The sequence below is a fragment of the Trachemys scripta genome, chromosome 1 (genome assembly GCF_013100865.1).
Source record: "Trachemys scripta elegans isolate TJP31775 chromosome 1, CAS_Tse_1.0, whole genome shotgun sequence".
Classification (NCBI taxonomy): domain Eukaryota; kingdom Metazoa; phylum Chordata; order Testudines; family Emydidae; genus Trachemys; species Trachemys scripta.
In genome coordinates this window covers 330,038,757-330,063,697 of record NC_048298.1, presented here as the reverse complement: position 1 = coordinate 330,063,697, position 24,941 = coordinate 330,038,757, and the positions used below count along the sequence as shown (strand labels likewise).

Here is a 24,941-nt window from a genome sequence, read left to right as displayed (position 1 = left end):
GTTTGCTATCCTGCCTGACAACCTTTCGGCAGGGTTTAGTTTGTGCAGATTGCAGCTGCTCCATTATTGACCAAAATGAATTAAAGTTGGTTACTATTATTGGTTGCATTATTACGATAGCATCTGTGAAGCCCAAGCAACCATCAGGGCCTCCTTGTGTTAGACATGTAGCAAAGAAGATAGTCCTTGCCCTGGAGAGCTTACAATCTGTGTATCAGATAGGATGCATCAGGTGGAAAGAAAAGACTGACCTAGCTACCGCCGCTCATTGAGGGTGGATTAATTAAGTTGATGGGAGCATAGGCGTCGACTCCATGGGTGCTCTGCACCCACTGGCAGCCAAGCTCCCCTCCCCCCTGCCCCGCCTCATCTTCCCCCGCTGGGCGCTCCGCATCCCTGCTCCTCCACCTACCTCCCAGTGTTTCCCACTGTCCACCACCATACAGCAGTTTGGCAGCATTAGCATGCTCCGGGAGGGATGGGGAGGAGCGGGAACAGAGCACACTCAGGGGAGGAGGCGGGGAAGAGGCGGGGCCAGGGCGGGGATTTGGGGAAGGAGTTGGAATATTGTCAGGGAGAGGGTGGAGATGGGGTGGGGACTTTGGGGAAGAGGCGGGGCAGGGGCGGAGCCTGCTGGAAGAGGTGGCATGGGGGCAGGGCCAGGGCAGAGGAGGGGTCGAGCACCCATGGGAAAGAGGGGAAGTCGGCGCCTATGGACGGGAGAGCTCTCTCCTGTTGGCTTAGAGCGGCTACTCTACAGAGCTTACAGCAGCGCAAGTGCATTGATGTAGCCATGGCCTTAGGTGCGTGCGTGTCACCCAGCTGTCTGAGCAGACTTAATGGGTCAGTAAGGGGACTGGCTGAGGCCAACCCATAGCAATGGAAAATGCGAGAAGACCATGGAGAACCCCAATGGCCAGAACATTGACACACCTGGCAATCAATGACCCAGAGGAAGGGGCTTTTCCTCACCTCTCAGCTGGGGTTGTGAACTCAGCATGGCCCTGCCTGGAGAACACAAAGCACTGGGAGGTGACCGGCAGGGAATAAAGAGTTGGTTTCTGAAAGAGGCTGGTGGCTGTCTCCTGGCACTAACTAAGGAGGTCAGCGAGAGGGAGAGCCTGACCTGGAATTCACCTCAGTTTGGCTGGTGAATTGCTTTGGCTTGACCAGAATGGCCTGTGCTTTAATCTCGATGTCTCTGTGCTAACCTAAGGGCTTCCAGTGCTGTGGGCCAGTTGACTAATGAATCCTACTCTGTTTTGAAAATGCCGCTTAGGTGTCAGTGCAAACGCTTGCTGGGGTGCATTAGTCCCTGAGGAGTGGACACGTCTCTGCCAGGCGGGTAGCTCAGTTGAACTCATGGGGCAGAACTCACGGTGTGAAGCAGGCGTGCTGGGGCCCAGAGGCTTGAGGCGAGGAGGTGGTGAGGCTGTGGGACCTACCCTGAAGGAAGAGTGGGATCTCTTGGGGGTCTGCCACACTTGGGGTACCTCCAAGAGACTGTTTAGAAGCTGGGGCCTAGCCCCAATCCTGCAGATCTGTGACATCGTGATAGGGAAGTGGTTCCCCAAACTTTTCTTGTTGCACCCTCCCCTTATCCCTGTCTGTGCCCCATCCGGGAGCTGAAACTGGGGCCACAGCTGGGGGCAGGTCTGGGGCTGGGAGTGGAGCTGCAGCTGGGGGCCGAGGCTGGGGGCGGGGCTGAGGCCGGGAGTGGCGCCATAGCCGGGGCCCAAGGCCGGGGCCAGGGCTGGAAGCCAGGGCTGCGGCTGAGGGCTGAGGCTGGGGGCTGAGTGGTGCTCCCTCCCTACCGCCCATGGGGGCTGGCTCAGGCCCTGCTGCGCCCCCCCTGAATATTCCTCTGTGCCCCCCTAGAGGGCGCATCCCACAGTTTGGGGACCTGTGATAGGGAGTTTTTGATGGACATATTACGCCATCCTTCATCTATATTCACTGGCAGTGGGCTCAAGGCAGCATCGATTCTGAAGGTTCGCCCTTGCCTGCTGCTCCTTTGTTTAGCTGGTTCAACAGTCCTGGTTGCCACTGCACCCCAAGACATGGGCCAGAAGTTGATTGTTATATTCGGGCTCCCCAAATGTCCTTAGGTCAGGGTTAGGTAAGTACCCAAAAGACAATCGCAACGCAGGGGACACCAGCAGATATTAGAAATAATAATGGAATTGGGAGACACTCGCTGCTGCCTGAGTATCTCAGCCTGTGCCCCTTTCCAGACGGCACTGCCTTTCTTCCACGGCCCTTTTAGCTGCCTGCGTTGTATGGGAACCTGAAGGGCTTTGTGGTGTCTTTTCACCACGCTACAAATGTTGTACGGTGTGACATTGCAAAGAAACCTCCCTGCTCAGCCAGTGCATGCGGTGAACACTGACAGGGGCTGTGCTAACATGGCAGGTCTGTGTAGACGCTCTCTGGGTAACACAGAGAAAACCGGCAACAGTGGCACAAACCAGAAAACAACAGTATTGTGTGCAGCTGAGGATGCCTTTAGTGCTGGTGAATCAAATGTGACTCTCCTATTACACAGAACACCACCAGTTTTTACCTGTCAACTGCTGCCAGTGTCTCACCTGGGTCCAACAGGGACCATGTTTAGGGATGGATAGGGAACTGATTCCCCTTGACCCAATCACTCCTTGGCTAAGCCTGCCAACTGCAGAGGTGGGTTCTGTCATGTGGACCGGATACAATGTTTCTTCTAGAATCTTCCCCCATTAGCCTGTCTCTTCCATTTGATCCCACCCATGTCAATCAGCTCAACAAAACCTTTCAAGAAGAGGATGTCCCACTGCCAAGGCCCAAAGCCCTTGAAGAGACTGCTGACAACAACTGAGAATGTAGAAAATATACCTGAGAAGGCTCAAACCTTGGACAGAGAGGTAGAAAGATGGGAAAGCCAAAATCTTATGAATGGTGTGCTCTACTGCATGCCATTCGGACCTATCTGAACATTACATCTCATCTGACTTAGCCCATTAAACCTCCCGGATGTCTCAAAACCATGCTCTCCGTTACATCCTAGCTATCTATGGTTTTATAAGGTCGCTCATCACCTTGGTATGGAAGGGAACTGAAGCATGGAGAGTGATTCAGTGACTCGCCTAAGGTCACCTGGGAAGCCTGCGTCAGAGCACTTCAATCTCAAGAATCCCAAATCAGTGCCTTTAACCACAAGACCATCCATTACTCTGCCCCTGAAGAAACGATCAACATCAGCTCCTGGAAACGGCAAGCTGAGCGAGCTTCAGTGTTGGGGAAAGGATGGAAGACAGAAAGCTACAGTGAGAATTAATGAGGGAGCCGGCAGGATCAGAATCTGCTGCCATGCTGTGGAAGTCAGAGAAGTGCTGGAGGGCTGGGAGGAATCTGGAACTCCTGGGTGGGGAACACCGGAGAAAACTTCCCATTTAGAAATTAAAAGGCCCATTCCTGCTCCCATTGACAACAGTGGGAACAGAAACAGGGCTCAAGCCCTCTAACTCACACTCCAATCTAACAGAGAAGCTGGATTCCCAAGGGGAAGAGTTGGGGTCTAGCCTCCTTTCTAGAACACAGTCTGACATGTGAGGCCATATTTCATATTCCAGACATAACTCTCACTGTACCTGCGTTCTCCTCAGACTGGTTGAAGCCACAGATCTGGCAGATACTGCGAACCCACTTGTTCATGTCCTCCTCCGTCTCGGCCACTAGGTAGAAAGTCCTGTCGCTGGTCTTGATGTCGAAGACGTAGCTGTCCTGCAGCTCCTTCTTGTTGAAGGTCAGCCCTGCATCCACCTGCTCGCAGAAGTTGAGGTTGATCACACGCAGAGGCTTCTTGGAGTGGTCATTCTTGTAGTACTCCAGGACGTCCGGGTCACCGCTCATCCGACCACTGCGCAGGATGAACCAACGTTTCTTCCATGCCTGAGGACCAAAGAGAAACAGTCTTACCCCTCCAAGAATACAGAGATCCCACTGGCCAGCATTCCCCATCACGCAAGTCACTTAAAACTGCACCGGGGAACACACGGCAGCGTTGGGCAGGCAGTGCAAATGAACTGGGAGACGTTAAGTTATATGACAGAGTGGTTATGGGTTGATCCTGAGAAGTCCTGCCTACCACATCACACAAAGGGGCCCCAAGTGACTTGCTGAAGACCACGGAAAGTTTCCAAGTCAGGACTAGAATTTAGGAAGTCCTTGATCACGCAGCTATATTCAGTTGAGTGTCCCATGAATGTCTTGTGTCTCTCTGGGTATGTCTACACTGCAATCATGATGTTTGCCACTTATGGACAAGCCTGCCCAGAACCCCAGGTAGTTACTTGGGTACTAGCCTGCGCTGAAGTCCATGGTACCATGGCTTCACTGTTACGCTGCCCACACTAGCTAGGTTGAAGCTAGCTAGGGTACGTCTATGCAAACTGCACTCACACCCTGTGATTGCAGCATAGTCATACTCTCAGCGCCAAGTGACCTGCGGGAAGACGTTAGCAGCAATAATCACGATGAAATACATTTCAGTAATGCAAAAGCACCGCATCCCCTTTGGACACAATGCTCCAGGGAGGCTGCCTTTCTTAGACATCCCCGAGAGGTGTTCTATCGAGGCTTTACAGTAGCAGGGTATGCGTCAGAGAGCTGCCTATCCCCTGCATGTTTAAATGCCAGTATTTGAGAGGCAAACAAAGCCAACGTGAAGCTGCTGTTTTTTAATATTGGGAATCGTGCCAGGAAGATCTGTGGAGAATCCAAGCTTCACTTGTTTGCAAAATCTTCTGTTTCCTGAAATGTATCAAATTCCGTAGCAAAGAAAATGTTATTGGTTCTCAAAGAACCATCCCTGTCAAGGCTACCCCTGTGAACAGCCTGTGGGGGTTTATGGTGCCCGCGGCAAACTGGAAAATAAATGTGACTCACGACCCCCCAATTACTCACGTAATGAATATTTTGGTGCCCCCAATATTTTCCTCCCCTAAGCAAACACCTGTTTTGTATGTAGGAAAGTGCTGGCTGAGTGAGACACGCTTGAAGGGCTGGTTTTCAGGTCATATGCTTTTTGCCAAGAAGCACATGTGTTTGCAGAATGCATATTGGCCCAACTGCTGGAGGCAGAGAACAGGAATTAATCTGTGACCTGAGCTGGAATTTAAAAAACCCAAAACAAAAGTGGGCTGTCACGTTAGCTCTGAAGCAATCTTGTGAAACATGCTCAGAAGAGACTGGTGTGCAGCCTGCTGCTTGGGTTTGGGGGATGCCTAACAGGATTACTTATATTTAGCATTTTCTAGTAGGGCTAAATTGTGGCTCTAAACAATAGTCTTTATGGGGATGCGGTACGGAAGTCCCCCAGCCCAGCAAGAGCTCATCCGATTCCAGCCCAATTTTGCAGGCACTGTAGGTTTGTATAGAGGTCCTTTAAGTACTGAGTGCTCACCCCAGCTAAATAAAATCCACGAGAAGCAGAGTGATCTCATGGCTGCAGTCCAGTTTGAGGACTCCTAAGTCCAAATCCTGATTGTGACAGATTCCCTCTGTGGTCTTGGGCAAGTCACTTACCCTCTCTGTGCCTCAGTTTCCCCCTTCTGTGTGAGGCGAATAATAATCCTGCTTTATCCAGCTCACAGGAGTTCTGGGAAGGTAGATTTGCTCATGTTTGTATGTCATTTTGAAAACACAAAATAAGTGCTAAGTATTATGATTAACAGAATTTAAACCCAGATGGGATGATTGTGATCCTCTAGTCTGACCTACCTAACACAGACCATAGATTTCATCCCGAGATAGACCTTCCGAAGTTTGTCCAGCGCTATCCCCACATACTTCTGTATCCTGTTGCTATTATAAAATGGCATGACAGTATGGAAAGCTCTTCAGGAGAGGAAATAACTGATTTCTGGCTCCTCCTTAAGATTGTATATTATGATCTTACAACATGGTGAACTCAGTTCTCAAGGAGTTGGTCAGCACCATTCAGGATCTGGCCCTTGTGTGGAATCACCATGCTTGGAAGTAGAGTTGGGCCCAAGCTGCAATGTCTGACTCCAGATCCAGGGCAGATGGAGGGTTTTGGTTTGGTTCATTACAGACATGCGGAGTTCAGATCTCAGTCAGGCTTCTCTCCCCTGTTCTGACCCCTTTGTGCTGCTCTGGCTGGATTCGGACAGCCGAGAACTTTCGTTGCATGGGGGGAGCTCTCAGCCAGCTCCAATGCATGGGCATATTGAGGAGGGGGGCATGGATCTGATTAGCGCATGGTATGCTTCAGCATCCCCAACTAGACCACTGCCAGCTGACATAGGTTAGAGTAGGTCATAGACTGCTGTAACCTAGCCTGGGACTGGTGTGGATTGTCCCAGAGAATCAGGGAGCCAGAACCAGCTCAGTGATGGTTCCCTGCCCCCTCTCTTACACTGAGTGGATTGTGGTGCAGGAGAGAATCCAGGCTCTACGTTTGAACTTCCCTAAGGTTCAGGGGTGTTTGGATCCATGGTCCCGATTTGGGACCAGGCCTCCTTGGGAGCTTCAGAGACTTAACCAGCTGTGAATTCTGTTCTGTAACAAATCTTTATTAAACCTTTCTGAGTGTGTTCTTCCCCTGTCTTCACTGTCTCTGTTAGTATCTATGCGTGTAGGAAAATGCAGGGCCAAATTCTTGACTGGTATAAACTAATGTAGCTTCCTTGACTTCATTGGAACTCTGTGAGTTTACACCACCTGAAGATCTATCCCTTCCTCTTCAATCAGTTGCATTAAAACCATTTACATCATACATGCATGAAGGAGAACAAATGTGTTTGTGAGAGATAAACTTGGTGTCAAACTTGCATTGCATTGACAAAGCTGCATTTGTTGATAAATGGTTTATTGCAGATAGCTCGCTGACCATTTGCCAAGCTAAGTAGAACTGTTTTCATTTTGTTCCTGAGGTTCACATGCTTTTTTGTTGAATAAATGTCAGTTTTATCTATAAAAACCACAGGCAGTGAACACAAACTCACCCAAAATATTTTATTTAACAGGCTAAAAGAAAAAAAATGTAGGCACACACATAACAGAGCCCATGACCACATGCATTCTGGACAGCCCCCATGCTGTCTTGTGATATTTGGTGGCTTTTTTTAAAAGCCCCAGCTCTTGGAGTCATGGTAATCTCAACTCTCATTTTTAAAAAAGTTAATTTTTAGCCCTCATGGTTATGGAGAAAAGCTTGAAAATGTGAGCCTTAATGGCCCAGAAACCAACAGGCAAATAAAAAGAATCCCAAATTTATTATTTAAAAAAACCTCATAATTTTAAGACAATCTCATGATTTTTGTATGGTTGGGATTGGCCATGCTGCAGACACAATGCATCATCTGCATGGACTGAACTCAAGTCCTCCAGCACCCAGGGCCTAGCCCAGGGCCTGAGGTAAGATATTAATTACCAGGCGTAATGGCTCTAAAGGTTTCAAGTAAATTTGACCCCTCTGGTACCAAAAAGTTGTCCAACCGAGGGACACTTTGGTGGCTTGCCAGGAGCCCAAAGATTGAACCTAATTTCCATAACATGGCGAAGATTGCAGCCACTGTCATCTTTAATACAGGGATGGAAACTACAGCTCTGATCATGCAATGCTTCTGATCTGAGTGACGTACTGAGATGGAACATCACTTGCTGGGACCTGTAGCAGGCTACATAGCCATATTAATGATGAGGGTGACTATAGTGTGCATGATAGAATTCTCTGCTCCTTGGCTCCTACTTATATATCCCAATTACATGCAGCCAGCAAAAACAAGAGTAGGAGAAAGGAAGCAGAAGTTTTAATTGGAGGGCAGGCACTAGGTTGTATATATTCTGTCTGTCTTAGAACGGTAGAGGAACCTAATCATGCTGGTATCTAAATACTGCCAGGGCAGAACTGGTACAGCATCATGAGAAAACAGGAGCGGTACATTGAAAACCAGTCTGGAACAGTATTTGCTTTGGCAGCTGTCGTGTTATCCCAGCAAAAGGAAACTATGGCCACAACCCTACATGGCTGTGTATCCATAATAAATAATAATACTTCACACTTGAATTACATCAGCTTTCATTTATCAACACCCCACTGACAAGAAAGTTGTGTCCGTGTCACTTATATTGGAAGTGATTCAGGCCAGGGACCTAGTCTTGTCTTTGTTGGTAATGAATCATGAATAATACTGTAGCTATAAATAAATAATAATCATAATTAATAATAAAGGCAAAAACATCACTCAGTACACTGGAGATGATGTCAGTTATAGGAGATGTGCCTTGAGCCAGCCCTTATCATGCAATGACTTAGAAACTGATAGCATCAGCTGGTATAGAATTCAGATTTTCTTCTCCAGAAGCAAGGAGGATCTTCCTTAGCTATTATAGCAGTACAGGACTCAGCAGTGCTGATTTCATCCAGTAGACGACAGTGGTGCACATACACACTGTACATCTCAGAACAATACTTACTGTGTCCACTTCATTCTGGTCACTGTTGTAGTGCATTCTGGAAGGCCTGTTCTGGTATTTAGACTAGCTCTGTGAGAATTCAGTGACCCAATTAAGAAAGAGAAACCTCTGCAGTCATTTCTCTGAACAATCAGATTTTCACTTCTCTTCTTATAAAGACTTATAAATAGCCTTTGTTTGCTTCTCCAAGATTTGTAATCTAATTAGTTTTGCGCTAATTCTCAAACTGGCTGTCGAAGCCAGGAAACCAGGCACAGTACAATCTTACAAATGCAGTGGAGCAGCGAATTGTTTAGCACTACAACTCACCAGGCTGGCTTTCAGATTTCAATTCAGCTTGGGAAACAATCACAGTCTTCTCTTTGCCATGACTGCTACTAGAGGAACTAAATATATAGAGGTGTGTGTGCATGCCCCATATGCAACCATTACAGAAAAAAACAAATCGCTCTTTTTTATCTCCTATTTCTGTGGTTCTACAATAACAAGACCGCATGCCACTGTCCCTCACAACAGCTTTCTATACTTGCAAACATTTACCCCTTTAGCCTAGCTCCATGAAGAGAATGCATCATTAGCTTCTGGGTAATAATACTTAGCACTGAAGAGCCACAGATCTCACACCACTATACTGGGCGATTATTATCCCCATGTAGTACATGGAGAAACAGAAGAAGAGAGAGGCAAGGGGCCTGCAGCAGAGCTAAGTCCAGAATCCTGATGTACCCTAAGCATTCAAAAATCATGAGTCAGCCCCCCCAAACCATGACATTCTTTTTAAAAAGATTTTAAAAACACCCAATATATTTGGGCTTCTTGAAGAAGAAGAAGAAGAAAGGGGAGGTTCTCACATAATCATCTGACTCCAGGAGCTGAAGATTTAATTAAAAACATCAACTAGCGTGAGATACGGCAGCACTAGAAAGAGAATTTCTCATCATCACTGACATCAAACCCATTACAGTTTCTCCACTACTTTGTTCTGTATCTTATCAATGGACAAACCCATCCAAAGCCCCCTGTAGTCAATCTGAACACGACCTCAGATTGTTGGTAAAACCTGGTATCTACTCATACAAAGAAAACATGCCCCTGCCTGTGAATCTCATTTATTTTCTTCCAAATCAGTTTACTGTTGTGTTGCTGTAGCCACGTCAGTCCCAGGCTATTAGAGAGACCAGGTGGGTGAGGTAATATCTTTTATCAGACCAACCACTGTTGGTGAAAGAGACCAGCTTTTGTGCTTACATAGAGCTCCTCTTCATGTCTGTTGATATTTTTACAGAAGGAGCAGTTTGCAGTTTCTGTGTAACCTAATCTAGGTTGGCATTCATAATGCTCATCACCATAGCTACTACACTGTACTCCTCCTAGTCAAATTCCTTTAAGTTACATTGTGTCCCCACCAGCTAAAGAACTATTTATCAGATTTTACAGGTCTAGCGGGAATTAATGCCTTGTGTCAATTGTCTTTGGAAGGGAAAACGATGCCTGATTGAAGTATCATAAAAGTAAAGGCTTTGATGCTTTAGATTCTGATCTAAACCCCACCGAATGTCAATGGGAGCGCTTCCATTGGCTTAATGGGATCAGGCTAGATGGATAATGGGCCAAATGCAGAGGGGATGCAAGTGAGGTTCCTTGATGCTTATTTCAGGCCTGATTTAATTCTCTTTGAACTTGGGGGTGAGTTTTTCCACTAACTTCGATGGAGCTGGATCAAGCCCTTAGACTCTGAATTTTGCCCATTGTGTCCATCATGAGTGAAGTGTCCATAGCAGGCAGAGATGATACAGTTTTCCTGCCTGTCTGTTTGCGGGAATCATTCTTTCTGATAGGCTGAGGAGGGATCTTTCCCCTACTTCTTTGAATTTTGTACAACAAAGTCAATGAACGTCTGTTGCAATTTCTCCCCCATTGTATTCTTTACAAAGTTATCTCTTGAGTTTCCATTGTGCCTTGTGGCTTCAGGATCTATTTCCACCATGTGATCATTCAGACTGTGTTTTCTAGGAGAGGGCCTTTGCTTTGAGTATTTTACTGTTGTAATGTAGCCTGCTTGAATGAAGCCTCTCTGAAGTGATATAGAGCAATATCATATGCTGCCTTTATGGGTTTGGCCCAGTACGTTGAGCAGTTAATTTATCTGGTTGTTTCATGGGGCTGGAGGTTATTACTGTTCAGATTTAGCTACCTTAGGTTTTCTTAGAGCACCCCAACTTCGTAGTGTCTGGGAGAGATGGGAAGGGAAAGAGTGGGATGAAGTGACTTGCCCAGAGCTCTAGGATAAAGACCAGGGTTGACAACTTGGCCTCTCTGGCACAATGGAACTCTGTCACAGCCAGGTCATGGGTGGCTAGACCTAGTATTCAGAGCCAGAGTCCTCAGTGACAGGAGTCAAGGGTCAGCTGGGTTGGGATAGCAGGAGATCAGAAGCAGGAGACAAACCGGAGATAGGAACTAGAGAGAGGATGAGTCAGGATACCAGGGGGTCCGAGGCTGGAGACAAACTGGGGAACCACAAGTCAATCTGGGTCAAAATGCCAGGAATTCAAACCAGGGAAGCGGGAGCAGGGAGCAGATAGCAGGTGTAGCAGGAAGCACAAGACGCATGCGAACACTCCACAACAGAGTGAAGCCCAGTTGTTCACACCGCTTCCTTTTCCTGATGCTGGCTTCAGTCGGGCCAGCAGGCCAATCAGCCGCTCTGGGACTCTGCCAATCAGACGTCGGGGTGGAGCCTCACACTGGGGCTGGGCTTCATGGGTCACGACTGGAAGGAGCTCAGATACTACAGCAACGAGTGCAGTATAAACACCTATAGAGCATAGAAGATGGGCACACAGCAGGTCAGTGGAAGAGCCAGGAAAAGAACGCAGCCCTTTGAAATCCCAGCTTTGTGCTTTAGCAACTGGCCCACACTGTATCTCACTAAAAACATTCCCTGTTCCCAGGAGCGGCGCCAGGGTTTTTGCCGCCCTAGGTAGCAGCACACCTCCTCTGAGCATTCGGCGGCGGGGGTCCTTCTGCTCCTCATCTTGGGGGCACTTCAGCAGCAGGTCCCGGAGCAAGTGATGGACCCGCCCCCAAATTTCTGCTGAAGATGCGGAAGGGCCCCCTGCCGCCGAATTTCCACCGAGGGCGGCAAAATGCCGCCCCCCAAATCCTGCCACCCTAGGCAACCGCCTAGTGGAAGCACCGGCCCTGCCTGTTCCCACTTTTGTTTTCAATTTTCAGTTTTTGCTTATTTCTGGTCCCCTCTGTTTCCAGTGTGTATGAAACCTTTGCCTACTTCCATTTCCCTAGCTATACCAGAGCCTCTCATTTCACTCCCATGTAGCTTGATCCAAGGGTTAAATTTGTTCAATAGCTTTTTTTTTTCAAATGGAGTAGGGCCAGTAGCTTAACAGCTATAATGATGTTTGTGTGGTATAAACTACCACTGTGTGGTCCTTTGTTCATATCAGGCATCTTCTCCACTAAATTATGGCTGTTTAATGGCCTTTAGATCATTTTAAAATATTTTGATTCCTCATACCTTACTTCTTTTTAAGGCAATTCATGAAAAAAGAAAAAAATAACAAAGACCTCCCAGCACAATGTATTCGTCTCAGCCTCTGATCATCAGGACGATTACTTAATTGTTACATGAAGACCCATCTGTGCCTATTATAAGAGGATTCTACTGAACCTCTTAATAGAGCAAGGACATGTTATCCCCCAGAGAACTGTCCAGTTTCCAGATGGATGATACTTGGAAACAGGCTGTTTTATGGGTTTGAGGCCAGATCCTCAGCAAGTGGATGCTCCATTGGTTTTATGGGCTGAGTACACAAGGCTGGGGGGTGCTTTATCCACAGACAGGAAAAGATTTTTTGAGGCATGCTTGGCTGAGTGAATGAGGAAGATTCCTGGTAGGGGGTAAGTAGACTGGGTCAAGAATCTTCCCTCCTCTCTGCCAGGGACCTCCTTGGTGTGCTCCCCATGTGACCTGTTACCAACCAGACAATCAGATTGTGAAGTAGGGAGGTGGAGCTGGATTCTGGAGGAAGATGTCCATAAAGAGTGGGTGCAAGAAGCAGATACTTGGAGGCTAAGAGGAAGGAGACAGTGGCCCAGGAAAGAATGTTTGCAGGAGAGGGTGCGTCTCTTAGATAGGCAGTTTAGGAGAGAATCAAGGTATTTGTGGTGAGGGTATGGGCGAGGGAGGCAGGAGGTGCCAGCTGAAGCACACTTAGTGATGGAGGGGTTAATGCAAGTGTACACTTTCCATTCTGAACGGGAGGTAGGTAATAGCTTGCCTGGCACATGCAGTGTAGTACATTGCCTTCCCTGCCCGTGTCCTAGTTGACATGAAGGGGGAAACTGCAGCAAAAAGTGCTGATAACATCTAAGCAGGGCATTCAAACTGCCTTTTACTGGTGAGGCAAGGAATTCGCTTATAATTATTCAGTCACAGCAATGGCTGATAAGAAGGCCATGGCTATGGCCATTACAGGGAAACAAATTTGATCAGAGAGGAGAGCATGTGCTCCGCTTAGGGGGCAGAACGTGGTTAGATGAATGGGTCCGCCTGATCCAGGCACTGTTTCCACCCATACACGTGGTCACCAAAATTGCCAGCATGGCCTTCACTGCATTCAGGGCTTAAGTGTCCTGCCTGCCCTTACCACTGGGCGTGTAACCCACTTTAGGACTAGAGCAGGGGTGCCAACCTATGGCTCCAGAGCCACATGTGGCTCTTCAGAAGTTAATATGTGGCTCCTTGTATAGGTACCGACTCTGGTGCTGAAGCTACAGGCGCCAACTTTCCAATATGCCGGGGGGGAAGGAGGGGGGCGCTCACTGCTCAACCCCTGGCTCTGCCACAGGCCCTGCCCCCACTCTACCCCTTCCCACCCCCTCCCCTGAGCCTGGAGTGCCCTCGCTCCTCATCCCCCCCAGAGCCTCCTGCACGCCACCAAACTGCTGATCGGGAGGGAAGGGGAGGGAGGGGGAGGTGCTGATCGTCGGGGCTGCCAGTGGGTGGGAGGCACTGAGAGCGGGGAGGAGGGAGCAGATGGGGGGCTGCTGACGTATTACTGTGGCTCTTCGGCAATGTACATTGGTAAATTCTGGCTCCTTCTCAGGCTCAGGTTGGCCACCCCTGGATTAGAGCATGGGCCTTTGTCCCCCTTGTGGCTGGTGCACATAAGAGGTGTATGATTCTGCTGCAGCAGGCAACTAAAGGATTTAAGAATAATCCTGCCCCTATCCAAATCAGTGGGAGTTTTGCTGTTGGCTCCCCTCATACCCTCCCCCTTGTTTTTTTTAGCTCAAGCAGTAGTGGAATCACTTCTGGACATCTTTCGCCTGGTGTGGAGAACTGGACCCTTGCCAACCACCTAGAAGGATGGTATTGTGATGTCATTTAGAAGGGGAAGAGGTGGTGTGGCGAATGTAAGAGCCACAGGCCGATCTCCTTGTTGTCCATGCCAGGGAAGGGGTTTGCGCATGTTCTGCTGATGTGTTTGGAGCCCCTGCTACATTGGAAGCATTACCCCCAATAGTCAGGCTTTACGAGGAACAAGTCCACATTAGACACCATTTTGGCCCTCCGCTTGTTGTCAGAGGTACAGCGTGAGTTCAGGAAGCCGCTGCCTGTGGCGTATGTCACACTTAAGGCTGGGTTTGATTCGGTTGACCGAGTCGTGCTATGAAAGGCCTTAAAGGGTGTTGGTGTCCCAACCACTCTGCTGGACTTGATTAGCAAGCTGCATAACGGAACCACTGCCCATGTACGTCTTGGGAATCGGATGTCAGCACCTTTTAAATCAGTATCTGGCGTCTTGGCCCCTGCACCCTTTTGTCGAGCAATGGATTTCATAATGCAGCATACCTTGTGTGTATGTGTCTGAGGACCCTCTTGAAGTTCGTGTCTCACAGGGAGCTGAGCACATTGTCAGTGTGTAATGAATCCTATAAAAGGAGGATAACACAGCCTATAGGGAACTGGCAAGGAGATGGGCCTAGTATGGCCTAGTACAGTCATTTCCCACCTCTAGATGCCATGGGCTGGATTCTGATCTTACTTCTACCAGTGTAAAATCAGGAGCAACTCCACTGATATCAATAGACTGATAACCAGTGGAAAATCTAGCATAAAGGGGAGGAGAATCAGGCCCTACACTCCCAGGTCTATATGAGCAGACAACAGTGAAGAAATCCCGCCTGCTTTCACCATGACAGCTCTGTAGTTAATGTGCATGTAAATGGTTTTGTGTCTGCATGAGTCTCCTTTGCAGCAGCCGCCGCGAATACCCCCTCCCCGTTTTTATCCTGTGTCTGTGACAAACCCCTTCACATAAAGGGACTAACACCCCATTAAACACATTCAGCCCACAGCCATTGGCCTAGCAGCTTGGCAGAGAGCAGAACTGACTGCGTTTCCCCTGCCAGAGGAATTCACACTCCAGTGATGTAGTGGAAGAGCCTTGACACGTCTAATGGGATGCTGAGCGGCCTGACTTGGGGGAGGGCGAGAGGAGTTGAGGAGTCCAAGATGGGTCCACAGTCTCATGAGGAGGCAGTGGTACAGCACAGGGAATGTGGAAACGGCTCCCCAGATTTCCAGCTCTGTCTGGGGAGGTGAGAGGTGGGAAAACACAGCTCCAGGGGCAAAGGCAGGGCAGGGCATTCAATCCTCCAGAGCTGCTCCCACTGCTTTCTAGGGACTCTCACATTGCCACACTTCAAAAGAAACAGGGTAAAGCCACTTCTCTGGAGGAAAGGTCTCTGCTTGGAGGGTGTGGATGTAGTTAAAGGGGAGAACAGACAGGTGAGCCTCCCCTCCACCCCTGGTGCGAAACACTCTAAAGTAAAGACTCACTGGAGAAGACATAGCTAAGGCAGTGACTGGGGTCAATTCCCAGAGCTGCCACAGACTCCCTGAGTGACCTTGGGCAAGTCACTTGAATTTTTCTGTGTCTCAGTTCCCCATCTGTAAAATGGGGAGAATGATCCTTCTTGTCTCCTACCCTTTCTCAGGCTTGTCTATTTAGACTATAAGCTCTCTTACTACGTGTTTGTACAGTGCCACGTGCATTGAGGCTCTGGGCTTGCTTGAAGCCTCAAGGACCTCCTGGAATACCAATAATAATAAACAGAGGTTCAGCACAACAAAGGCCCGGGTGTCAGCCAGTCTGGAGAGGTACTTTCACCATTGGGAGCCAATTATAGCAGAGTTGGGAGGACTGCGGTGTGGATTTGGACATGAACACACTAGGAGTTGGGGGCAGAGCTGAGAAGTGAACCCACAAACCCGTACCCTGGCCAACAGAACATCCCCTACCACGTTGCCAAACACCATCACGACGCAATGTGGTCACAGCACCGTGTGCGCTCGTAACATCACAATGGGGTTGTCCTTCATTGCCACAGTTGCTTGGAGCCTTGGGCAGCAGCACCATAGGAAAAACCACAATTACACAGGGCCTGACTTCACATGGGTGTGTTGCAGGCCGTAAAGGACCGGAGCCTTTATCATGGAAGTGAAGGGCAGTTTTGAGAGAGATTTCATTGGGTTATGGCGGGTAAGATACTGGCTGCATTCGTAGCTCTGCATTTGAACATTAATCAGTGTGCCAGTGACAGGCCTGAAGGTCTGTGTTGTTTCAGCAACCAAGTCTAGTCTCAGTCCTGGTGTGTTATCTAAACTTTTCTGAAACTGACACAGAAATTCAGGCTAAGCCAGCCTGAGGTTTGTCATGTTGTGCAAAGCGTCTGTGTATTGGATGTATAACCTGTATAGTCTGGAAACTTTTCTAGTATTCACTGCATTAGTATCCATGCGTTATCAGACTACACTCAATCCCTTCACAATCTGGCACTGATTCCACAGTCCTGGCAGGATTATTCTTTGGAAACCAAAAGAAACAGACAGTGGTGAATTTCACTGAAGACAAAGCCTTTTCTCTTACTGTCAGTGAGGTCCCTGCAGCACCACTTTGTGAAAACAGACCTGACCAAGTACAATTTAGTAACGGGTTTGTTGTCGGTGTTTAGTTTACCAAGCTTCAGGGCCAGATTCTGAGCTGGTCTAAATCCGCATAGCTCCACTGAGATGACATCCATTTACCTTAGCTGAAGATGGGGCCATTAGTAACTTGAGGCAAGCCTCTAGGTATCTGAGTTCTCTGGCCTAAGGGAGCTGTATAAGAACACAGCAAAGTGCTGAGTGAATTGGGGTATCACCTTGTGGCCCTTGTGAAGGGTGCGGCTATGTAATGCCTGCCTCATAAACTCAGCCAGGCACAGCACGAGGAAGACAGCAGCTCAGTCTGGTAGAGTGAGTGTGGTCTATTAAATAGGATACTAGAATGGGAATCAGAAAACTGGAATTCTACCCTGACTCTGCCACTGATCTGCTGTGTGACCTTGGTCATGTCACTTTGCTTCTCTGGTGATCTTCCCATTTTTGGTCTGTCTTAGCTGTTTAGAGTTTAAGCAGTGTGAGGCAGAGACTGCCTCTCACTGTGTACAGCACCTAGCACAATGGGGCCATGATCTCAATTTCGGACTCTGCATAATACAAATAATAATTATAGATTCATAGCTTCCAAGGCCAGAAGGGACCGTTGTGATCACCTAGTCTGACCTCTTATATAATACAAGCCATGGAACTTCCTGAAAACAATTCCTAGAGCAGATCTTTTAGAAGAATATCCAATCTTGATTTAAAAATAGTCCATGATGGAGAATCCACCATGACTGTTGGCAAGTTGCTCCAATGATTAGTTCCTCTCACTGTTATACATGTACGCCTTATTTCCAGTGAATTTGTCTAGCTTCAACTTCTGGCCATTGGACAGTGGTATAACTTTGAAGATCCCATTATTAAATAGTTGTTCCCCATGGAGATATTTATAGACTATCATCAAGTCACCCCGTAGCCTTCTCTTTGTTAAGCTTTTGTAAAGGGAAATCATGCTTCACCAATCTATGAGAATTCATGAGGGGATCAACAAACATGTGGACAAGGGGGATCCAGTGGATATAGCGTACTTGGACTTCCAGAAAGCCTTTGACAAGTTCCCTCACCAAAGTCTCTTAAGCAAAGTAAGTAGTCATGGGATGAGAGAGAAGGTTCTCTTATGGATCAGTAACTGGTTACAAGACAGGAAACAAAGGATAGGAATCAATGGTCAGTTTTCACAATGGAGAGAGATAAATAGCAGGGTCCCCCAAGGATCTGTGCTGGGACCAGTGCTGTTCAACATATTCAGAAATGATCTGGAAAAAGGGATAAACAATGAGGTGGCACAGTTTGCAGATGATACAAACTTACTTAAAATAGTTCAGTTCAAAGCTGACTGTGAAGATTTACAAAGGAAGCTGGCAAAACTGGGTGACTGGGCAACAAAAATGGCAGATATAATTCAATTTTGATACATGCAAAGTAATGCACATTGGAAAACATAATCCCAACTATACCAAAAGAAACCAAAAGAAACAGACAGTGGTGAATTTCACTGAAGACAAAGCCTTTTCTCTTACTGTCAGTGAGGTCCCTGCTGGGGTCTAAAATGATGGAGTCTAAATTAGCTGTTACTTCTCAAGAAAGAGATAGATATGATATAGGTCTATAAAATCATGAATGGTGTGGAGAAAGTGAATAAGGAAGTGTTATTTACCCCTTCACATAAAACAAGAATTAGGGGTCACCCAATGAAATTAATTGGCAGCAAGTTTAAAAAAACAAAAGGAAGTATTTCTTTACACAACGCACAGTCAACCTGTGGAACTTGTTGCTTGGGGATGTTGTGAAGGCCAAAAGTATAATTGGGTTAAAAAAAGAACTAGATAAGTTCATGGAGGATAGGTCCATCAGTGGCTATTGGCCAACATGGTCAGGGACGCATCCCTGCTTTGGATGTCCCTAAGCCTCTGACTGCCAGATGTTGGGACTGGATGACAGGGGGTGGATCACTTGATAATTGCCCTGTTCTGTTCATTCCCTCTGAAGTACCTGGCATTGGCCTCTGTTGGGAAGACAGGATACTGGGCTATATGGACCATTGGTCTGACCCATTATGGCCGTTCTTCTGTTCTTCTATAAGCTAGAGATTGAGTTTCTTGAATTTGTCACTCAAGGCCAGATTTATGCCTTACACGCCCCTAGGCACAGCATCTTCAGTGCCCCCCTCCTGCCTACAGCTGATCTTCATATTTTCCATAAAAAATAAAACTTTTAACTTACTTTTAACTTTTCGGCACCCCTAGAACGCCGGCGTCCCTAGGCACAGGCCTACTGTGCTTAATTGGAAATCCGGCCCTGCTGTCACTAGAAGGCAAGTTTTCTAACCCTTTTATAATTCTCGTGGCTCTTCTGAAAACCCTCTCCATCCTTCCTGAATTGTGGACACCAGAACTGGACACAATATTCCAGCAGTGGTTGCACCAGTGCCAAATACAGAAATCACCTCCCTACTACTTGAAATTCCTGTTTCTGCATCCCAGGATCCCATTAGCCCTTTTGGCCACAGTGTCACACGGCGAGCTCATGTTCAGCTGGTTATCCACGACTACCTCTCGAAATCTTTTTTAGAATCACTGCTTCTCAGGGTACTATCCTCCTTCCGGTAAGTATGGCCTACATTCTTTGTTCCTAGACGTATGATTTTACATGTAGCCGTATTTAAATGCATATTGTTTGCTTGAGCCCAGCTTACTGCGTGGTCAACATTACTCTGTATCGCTGACCTGTCCTCTATATTATTTGCCACCCCCCGAATTTTTGTATCGTCTGCACACTATATCAGTGATGGGTTTATGTTTTCTTCCAGGTTCCAACATGAACTCTGGCATTAATCTGGAAGCAACTCCTCAAGAATGCTGCTTGGGCTGAATCAATCCTTGGTTAAACCAGGGATGGAACTGGCCTAAACACCCATTAACATGTCATGATTCTGGGGAAAACATCCAGACAGAGGGCTCACAGAATCAGGCACACGGGTTTGACTTCTGCATAGAATCATAGGTGGTAGGGCGGGAAAAGACCTATTAGATCATCCAGTGCTTCTGCCAGCTTGATCCCTCTAGGGCTTTCTACGGGGCTTGTAAGTTACTTATATAGGTAGCATCGCCATAGCCTCTACCTCACTATCTTTCGTGTCTTTTTCCTCACTACTCCCACTGGGAGAGGGCAGTATATTATCCCACTTTATAGGCAGGGAACAAAGGCACAGAGACTCATCCAAGGAGTTGATGGCAGAGCACAGAATTTAACCTGTGTTCCCCAAACCTCAGGGTAATGACCTAACCACTAGACCATCCTTCCTCTTATTACAATTAACACACAGGGTGGCCATTACAGGATAGACCTATGGCGTAGCTTAGGCAAGGAGAGATAAAGACTGTATGGCACAAGATGTACGTGTGTGTGTGTGTGTATCAAGGCCACAGACATTTGAGTGTGAGTTTTCCTCAAGCCAATTGGATGGTTTTACTGGAAAGCCAAGCTCGCGCTGATCCAGTCGGGAAGATCAGATCAGATCAGCAGGGCCCTTTCAGATGTCTTGAATTCCGATGACGTGAGGCTGAGTCATGATGTTGAATTGTCACACCGGGTCCCATAGAAGTGAGCAGAATTATTATTGAACAGTTCTTCCAGCTGTATAAGCCATGCCGCTGTGTGTGAAAACATTTCCCCAAGACTCACACAGAGGAATCTGAGATTGGTTCTTTGGCTCAGTCCGGAGCTCATCTGGCTTTGTACAGAATACTTTGTAATAAGCGAATGCTCTGTTATATTATCAGCCAGCTTTTGTTTCTTTTATTTTTTTCATGCCAGCCTTGGTGACTTGGCCTACTCTAGACAATCAAAGCGAAGCTTTTATCAAGTGCTATTATTGTTTTTTCATCCACAACAACAGTGTTGATTATAGCCAGGCTTCCTGTCTTAAGAGGGACATTGACCTAACTGTGGCTGAGCTACCACTGAATTCCTAATGAAATAAAGCCTTTCTTTCAATAACTCACACTAGGTGAAATTCACCCCTGTGCAGAAGAGCAGCAGAGGGTCTAGGCATCAATTAAATCCCATATCTTTAAGGCTTAAACGAGGCATAGGTCTTGAGCTGGCTCATTGCATGTGGATACTTTTTACCCTGTGGGTTCACAACATTTCGGATGCTCATAGATGATGCGGAACTGACATCTCTGGAGAGAAAAGTCCTCAACTTACAGAGGCTATGGCAGTCCCATGCTTCCCACTGAATCGCTCCATTCCCACTAATTTGCCTTAACCCTGACTCAGAGGAATCACATCTGAGCAGAGACAGAGACGGGTAAGGGAGGGGCTAGCAGCGAGTATGGAAAATCCATGCAGATGTTACTGTTAATGTAATGCCAGTTAGGTCTTAGGCTTTCTGATGGACCAGTGCAGGCATGTGAATGAGAGTGCAGCATCCTACTACCATGTGGACATATGCTCACTATGGCCACCAACTCCTTTTACAATAGATCATGGCGATTCTCAGTCACTTCCAGCATCGTCTGGGTTCCAGCTGTTGTCCCAGAGCTGAAAGGCATTGTAGAACATTGCTAGTTACCTAAGCCATCCATCCCTAACCCCCATAATCTGAAGGACAGTTCTCCAAACTACATGCGAACAATTTGTCCTCAGTTGACACCTGTTTACACAGCTAGAGTACCTTTTAATCCAACAGGGCTTTGGCTAGCAGCAGGTGGTGTTTGTTTGCTTTCAGTCTGTTTAGTTGTAACAGCTCATCATCAATGTGCAGACAGCAAGAGAGACAAGTGATTCAAAGGCATATCGTTCCATCGTTCAGTTAGAGGTGTTACAATTATGCCTAATGACTTAAGCAGATTCTCCACTAATATAGCCTATACAGGTATAGCATCCTTTATACATCCCTGGAAAGCAAAATCCACCCCCCCCCCCCCCCCAAATCATCAACAGTCTGGCTAATATATAAAAAATCATCACTTTGTGCTACCAATCTCGCTAGCTACTGCTCAAAGCTAGTGAAGAGCTGTCTCTCAACTCTGCCTATACATTGTCCATGTCCTAGATTCCTCAGCCCCAGTCAGGTTTCAGGGTAGGACATGGGAGAGAGATTACTGATTTCATTGATGATAGATGGCCTCCTCTTATCCACAGACAAGGGATATCCATCCATAATCACATTGCTGAATCTTGACTTTGGCATTTGACACAGTCAACCACCAATTACCGCTGTCCCATCTTAGAGATGGGTGAATAGGAGGAAAGTGCTGAGATGTGCTGATCTTTACTCTTGGAATGAATCTGGAGGGTCATGATGGGCAACTTCCCTATTCTGGTTCCACAGCCCTCACCTCTGGAATCCCACCAGCCCCAAACCTCATCTCAACCGTAGTCAATGTCTATATGAAGCTGTTGGGGGACCTCAGGAGACCCTCTGGACCCCCCTGCCAGGAAAATGTAGACAACACTGAGCTCTGCATTTCTTTACGATCAGACGTTAACAGCCCAGTCTCCCATCTATCCCAGTGTCTGGGAGCCATCAGCATCTGGGTAAAGAGCAGTTGACTGAAACTGGACTCAGAGAAGATGGAGGTTATACTAGTGGGAGAGAGAAACATTATGACAGAGGAGAGCAACAAAAATGATTAAAGGTCTAGAAAACATGACCTATGAGGAAGACTGAAAAAATTCTGTTTGTTTAGTCTGGAGAAGAGAAGACAGAGGGGACATGATAACAGTTTTCAAGTACATAAAATGTTGTTACAAGGAGGAGGGTGAAAAATTGTTCACGTTAACCTCTGAGGATAGGACAAGAAGCAAGGGGCTTAAATTACAGCAAGGCAAGTTTAGGCTGGACGTTAGGAAAAAATTCCTAACCATCAGGATAGTTAAGCACCAGAACAAATTGCCTAGGGAGGTTGTAGAATCTCTGTCACTGGAGGTTTTTAAAAACAGGTTAGACAAACACCTGTCAAGAATGGTTTAGTTATTGACACCCTCAGGGAACTGATGGGCAGGATCCCCTGGGAGAATAACATGAGGGGGAAAGGAGTCCAGGAGAGCTGGCTGTATTTTAAAGAATCCTTATTGAGGTTGCAGGAACAAATCATCCCGATGTGTAGAAAGAATAGTAAATATGGCAGGCGACCAGCTTGGCTTAACAGTGAAATCCTTGCTGATCTTAGACACAAAAAAGAAGCTTACAAGAAGTGGAAGCTTGGACAAATGACCTGGGAGGAGTATAAAAATATTGCTCAAGCATGCAGGAGTGAAATCAGGAAGGCCAAATCACACTTGGAGTTCCAGCTAGCAAGAGATGTTAAGAGTAATGAGAAGGGTTTCTTCAGGTATGTTAGCAACAAGAAGAAAGTCAAGGAAAGTGTGGGCCCCTTACTGAATGAGGGAGGCAACCTAGTGACAGAGGATGTGGAAAAAGCTAATGTATTCAATGCTTTTTTTGCCTCTGTCTTCACGAACAAGGTCAGCTCCCAGACTACTGCACTGGGCAGCACAGTATGGGGAGAAGGTGACCAGCCCTCTGTGGAGAAAGAAGTGGTTTGGGACTATTTAGAAAAGCTGGATGAGCACAAGTCCATGGGGCCGGATGCACTGCATCCGAGGGCACTAAAGGAGTTGGCGGATGCGATTGCAGAGCCATTGGCCATTATCTTTGAAAACTCATGGCGATCGGGGGAAGTCCCGGATGACTGGAAAAAGGCTAATGTAGTGCCCATCTTTAAAAAAGGGAAGGATCCGGGGAACTACAGGCCAGTCAGCCTCACCTCAGTCCCTGGAAAAATCATGGAGCAGGTTCTCAAGGAATCACTTCTGAATACTCTGAGGAGAGGAAAGTGATCAGGAACAGTCAGCATGGATTCACCAAGGGCAAGTCATGTGGAGAAATTGGAAAGGGTCCAAAGAAGAGCAACAAGAATGATTAAAGGTCTTGAGAACATGACCTATGAAGGAAGGCTGAAAGAATTGGGTTTGTTTAGTTTGGAAAAGAGAAGACTGAGAGGGGACATGATAGCAGTTTTCAGGTATATAAAAGGGTGTCATAAGGAGGAGGGAGAGAACTTGTTCACCTTAGCCTCTAAGGATAGAACCAGAAACAATGGGTTTAAACTGCAGCAAGGGAGGTCTAGATTGGACATTAGGAAAAAGTTCCTAACTGTCAGGGTGGTTAAACACTGGAACAAATTGCCTAGGGAGGTGGTGGAATCTCCGTCTCTGGAGATATTTAAGAGTAGGTTAGATAAATGTCTATTAGAGATGGTCTAGGCAGTATTTGGTCCTGCCATGCGGGCAGGGGACTGGACTCGATGACCTCTCGAGGTCCCTTCCAGTCCTATAATCTATGAATCTATGAATCTATGAAAGTCATGCCTGACTAACCTAATTGCCTTCTATGACGAGATAACTGGCTCCGTGGATGAGGGGAAAGAAATGGATGTGTTATTCCTTGACTTTAGCAAAGCTTTTGATACAGTCTCCCACAGTATTCATGCCAGCAAGTTAAAGAAGTATGGGCTGGATGAATGAACCATAAGGTGGATAGAAAGCTGGCTAGATCGTCGGGCTCAACGGGTAGTGATCAATGGCTCCAGGTCTAGTTGGCAGCCAGTCAAGCAGAGTGCCCCAAGGGTCGGTCCTGGGGCCGGTTTTGTTCAATATCTTCATTAATGATCTAGAGGACGGTATGGACTGCACCCTCAGCAAGTTTGCAGATGACACTAAACTGGGAGGAGTGGTAGATACGCTGGAGGGTAGGGACAGCATACAGAGGGACCTAGACAAATTAGAGGATTGGGCCAAAAGAAATCTGATGAGGTTCAACAAGGACAAGTGCAGAGTCCTGCACTTAGGACGGAAGAATCCCATGAACTGCCACAGACTAGGGACCGAATGGCTAGGCAGCAGTTTTGCAGAAAAGGACCTAGGGGTTACAGTGGATGAGAAGCTGGATATGAGTCAACAGTGTGCCCTTGTTGCTAAGAAGGCTAACGGCATTTTGGGCTGTATAAGTAGGAGCATTGCCAGGAGATTGAGGAACGTGATCATTCCCTCTATTGGTGAGGCCTCATCTGGAGTACTGAGTCCAGTTTTGGGCTCCACACTACAAGAAGGATGTGGAAAAAATGGAAAGAGTCCAGCGGAGGGCAACAAAAATTATTAGGGGTCTGGAGCACATGACTTATGAGGAGAGGCTGAGGGAACTGGGATTGTTTAGTCTGCAGAAGAGAAGAATGAGGGGGGAATTTGATAGCTGCTTTCAACTACCTGAAAGGGGGGTTCCAATAGGGTGACCAGATCACCCAAGTCAAATATCGGGACGCGGGGGGAAGGGGGGAAGGGTGACGCGGGGGGGGGGGAGGGGGCGGGGCAAAAAAACAAAACAAAACAAAACAAAACACCCTTCCTCCACAAGCGCTGGAGGGAGGCCCAGGAGACGCAGGGG

General features: G+C 47.2%; 1 protein-coding gene across 1 annotated transcript in view; it reads right to left on the bottom strand.

Annotated features, from left to right (window-relative positions):
- The window catches only part of GAB2 (GRB2 associated binding protein 2), a 200,097-nt gene that overhangs the window by 75,658 nt on the left and 99,498 nt on the right, over positions 1-24,941 (bottom strand). The window contains exon 2 of the mRNA XM_034759085.1: positions 3,624-3,924. Within this exon, the coding sequence (XP_034614976.1) occupies positions 3,624-3,924 (301 nt within the window). The remainder of the gene's footprint in view (positions 1-3,623; positions 3,925-24,941) is intronic.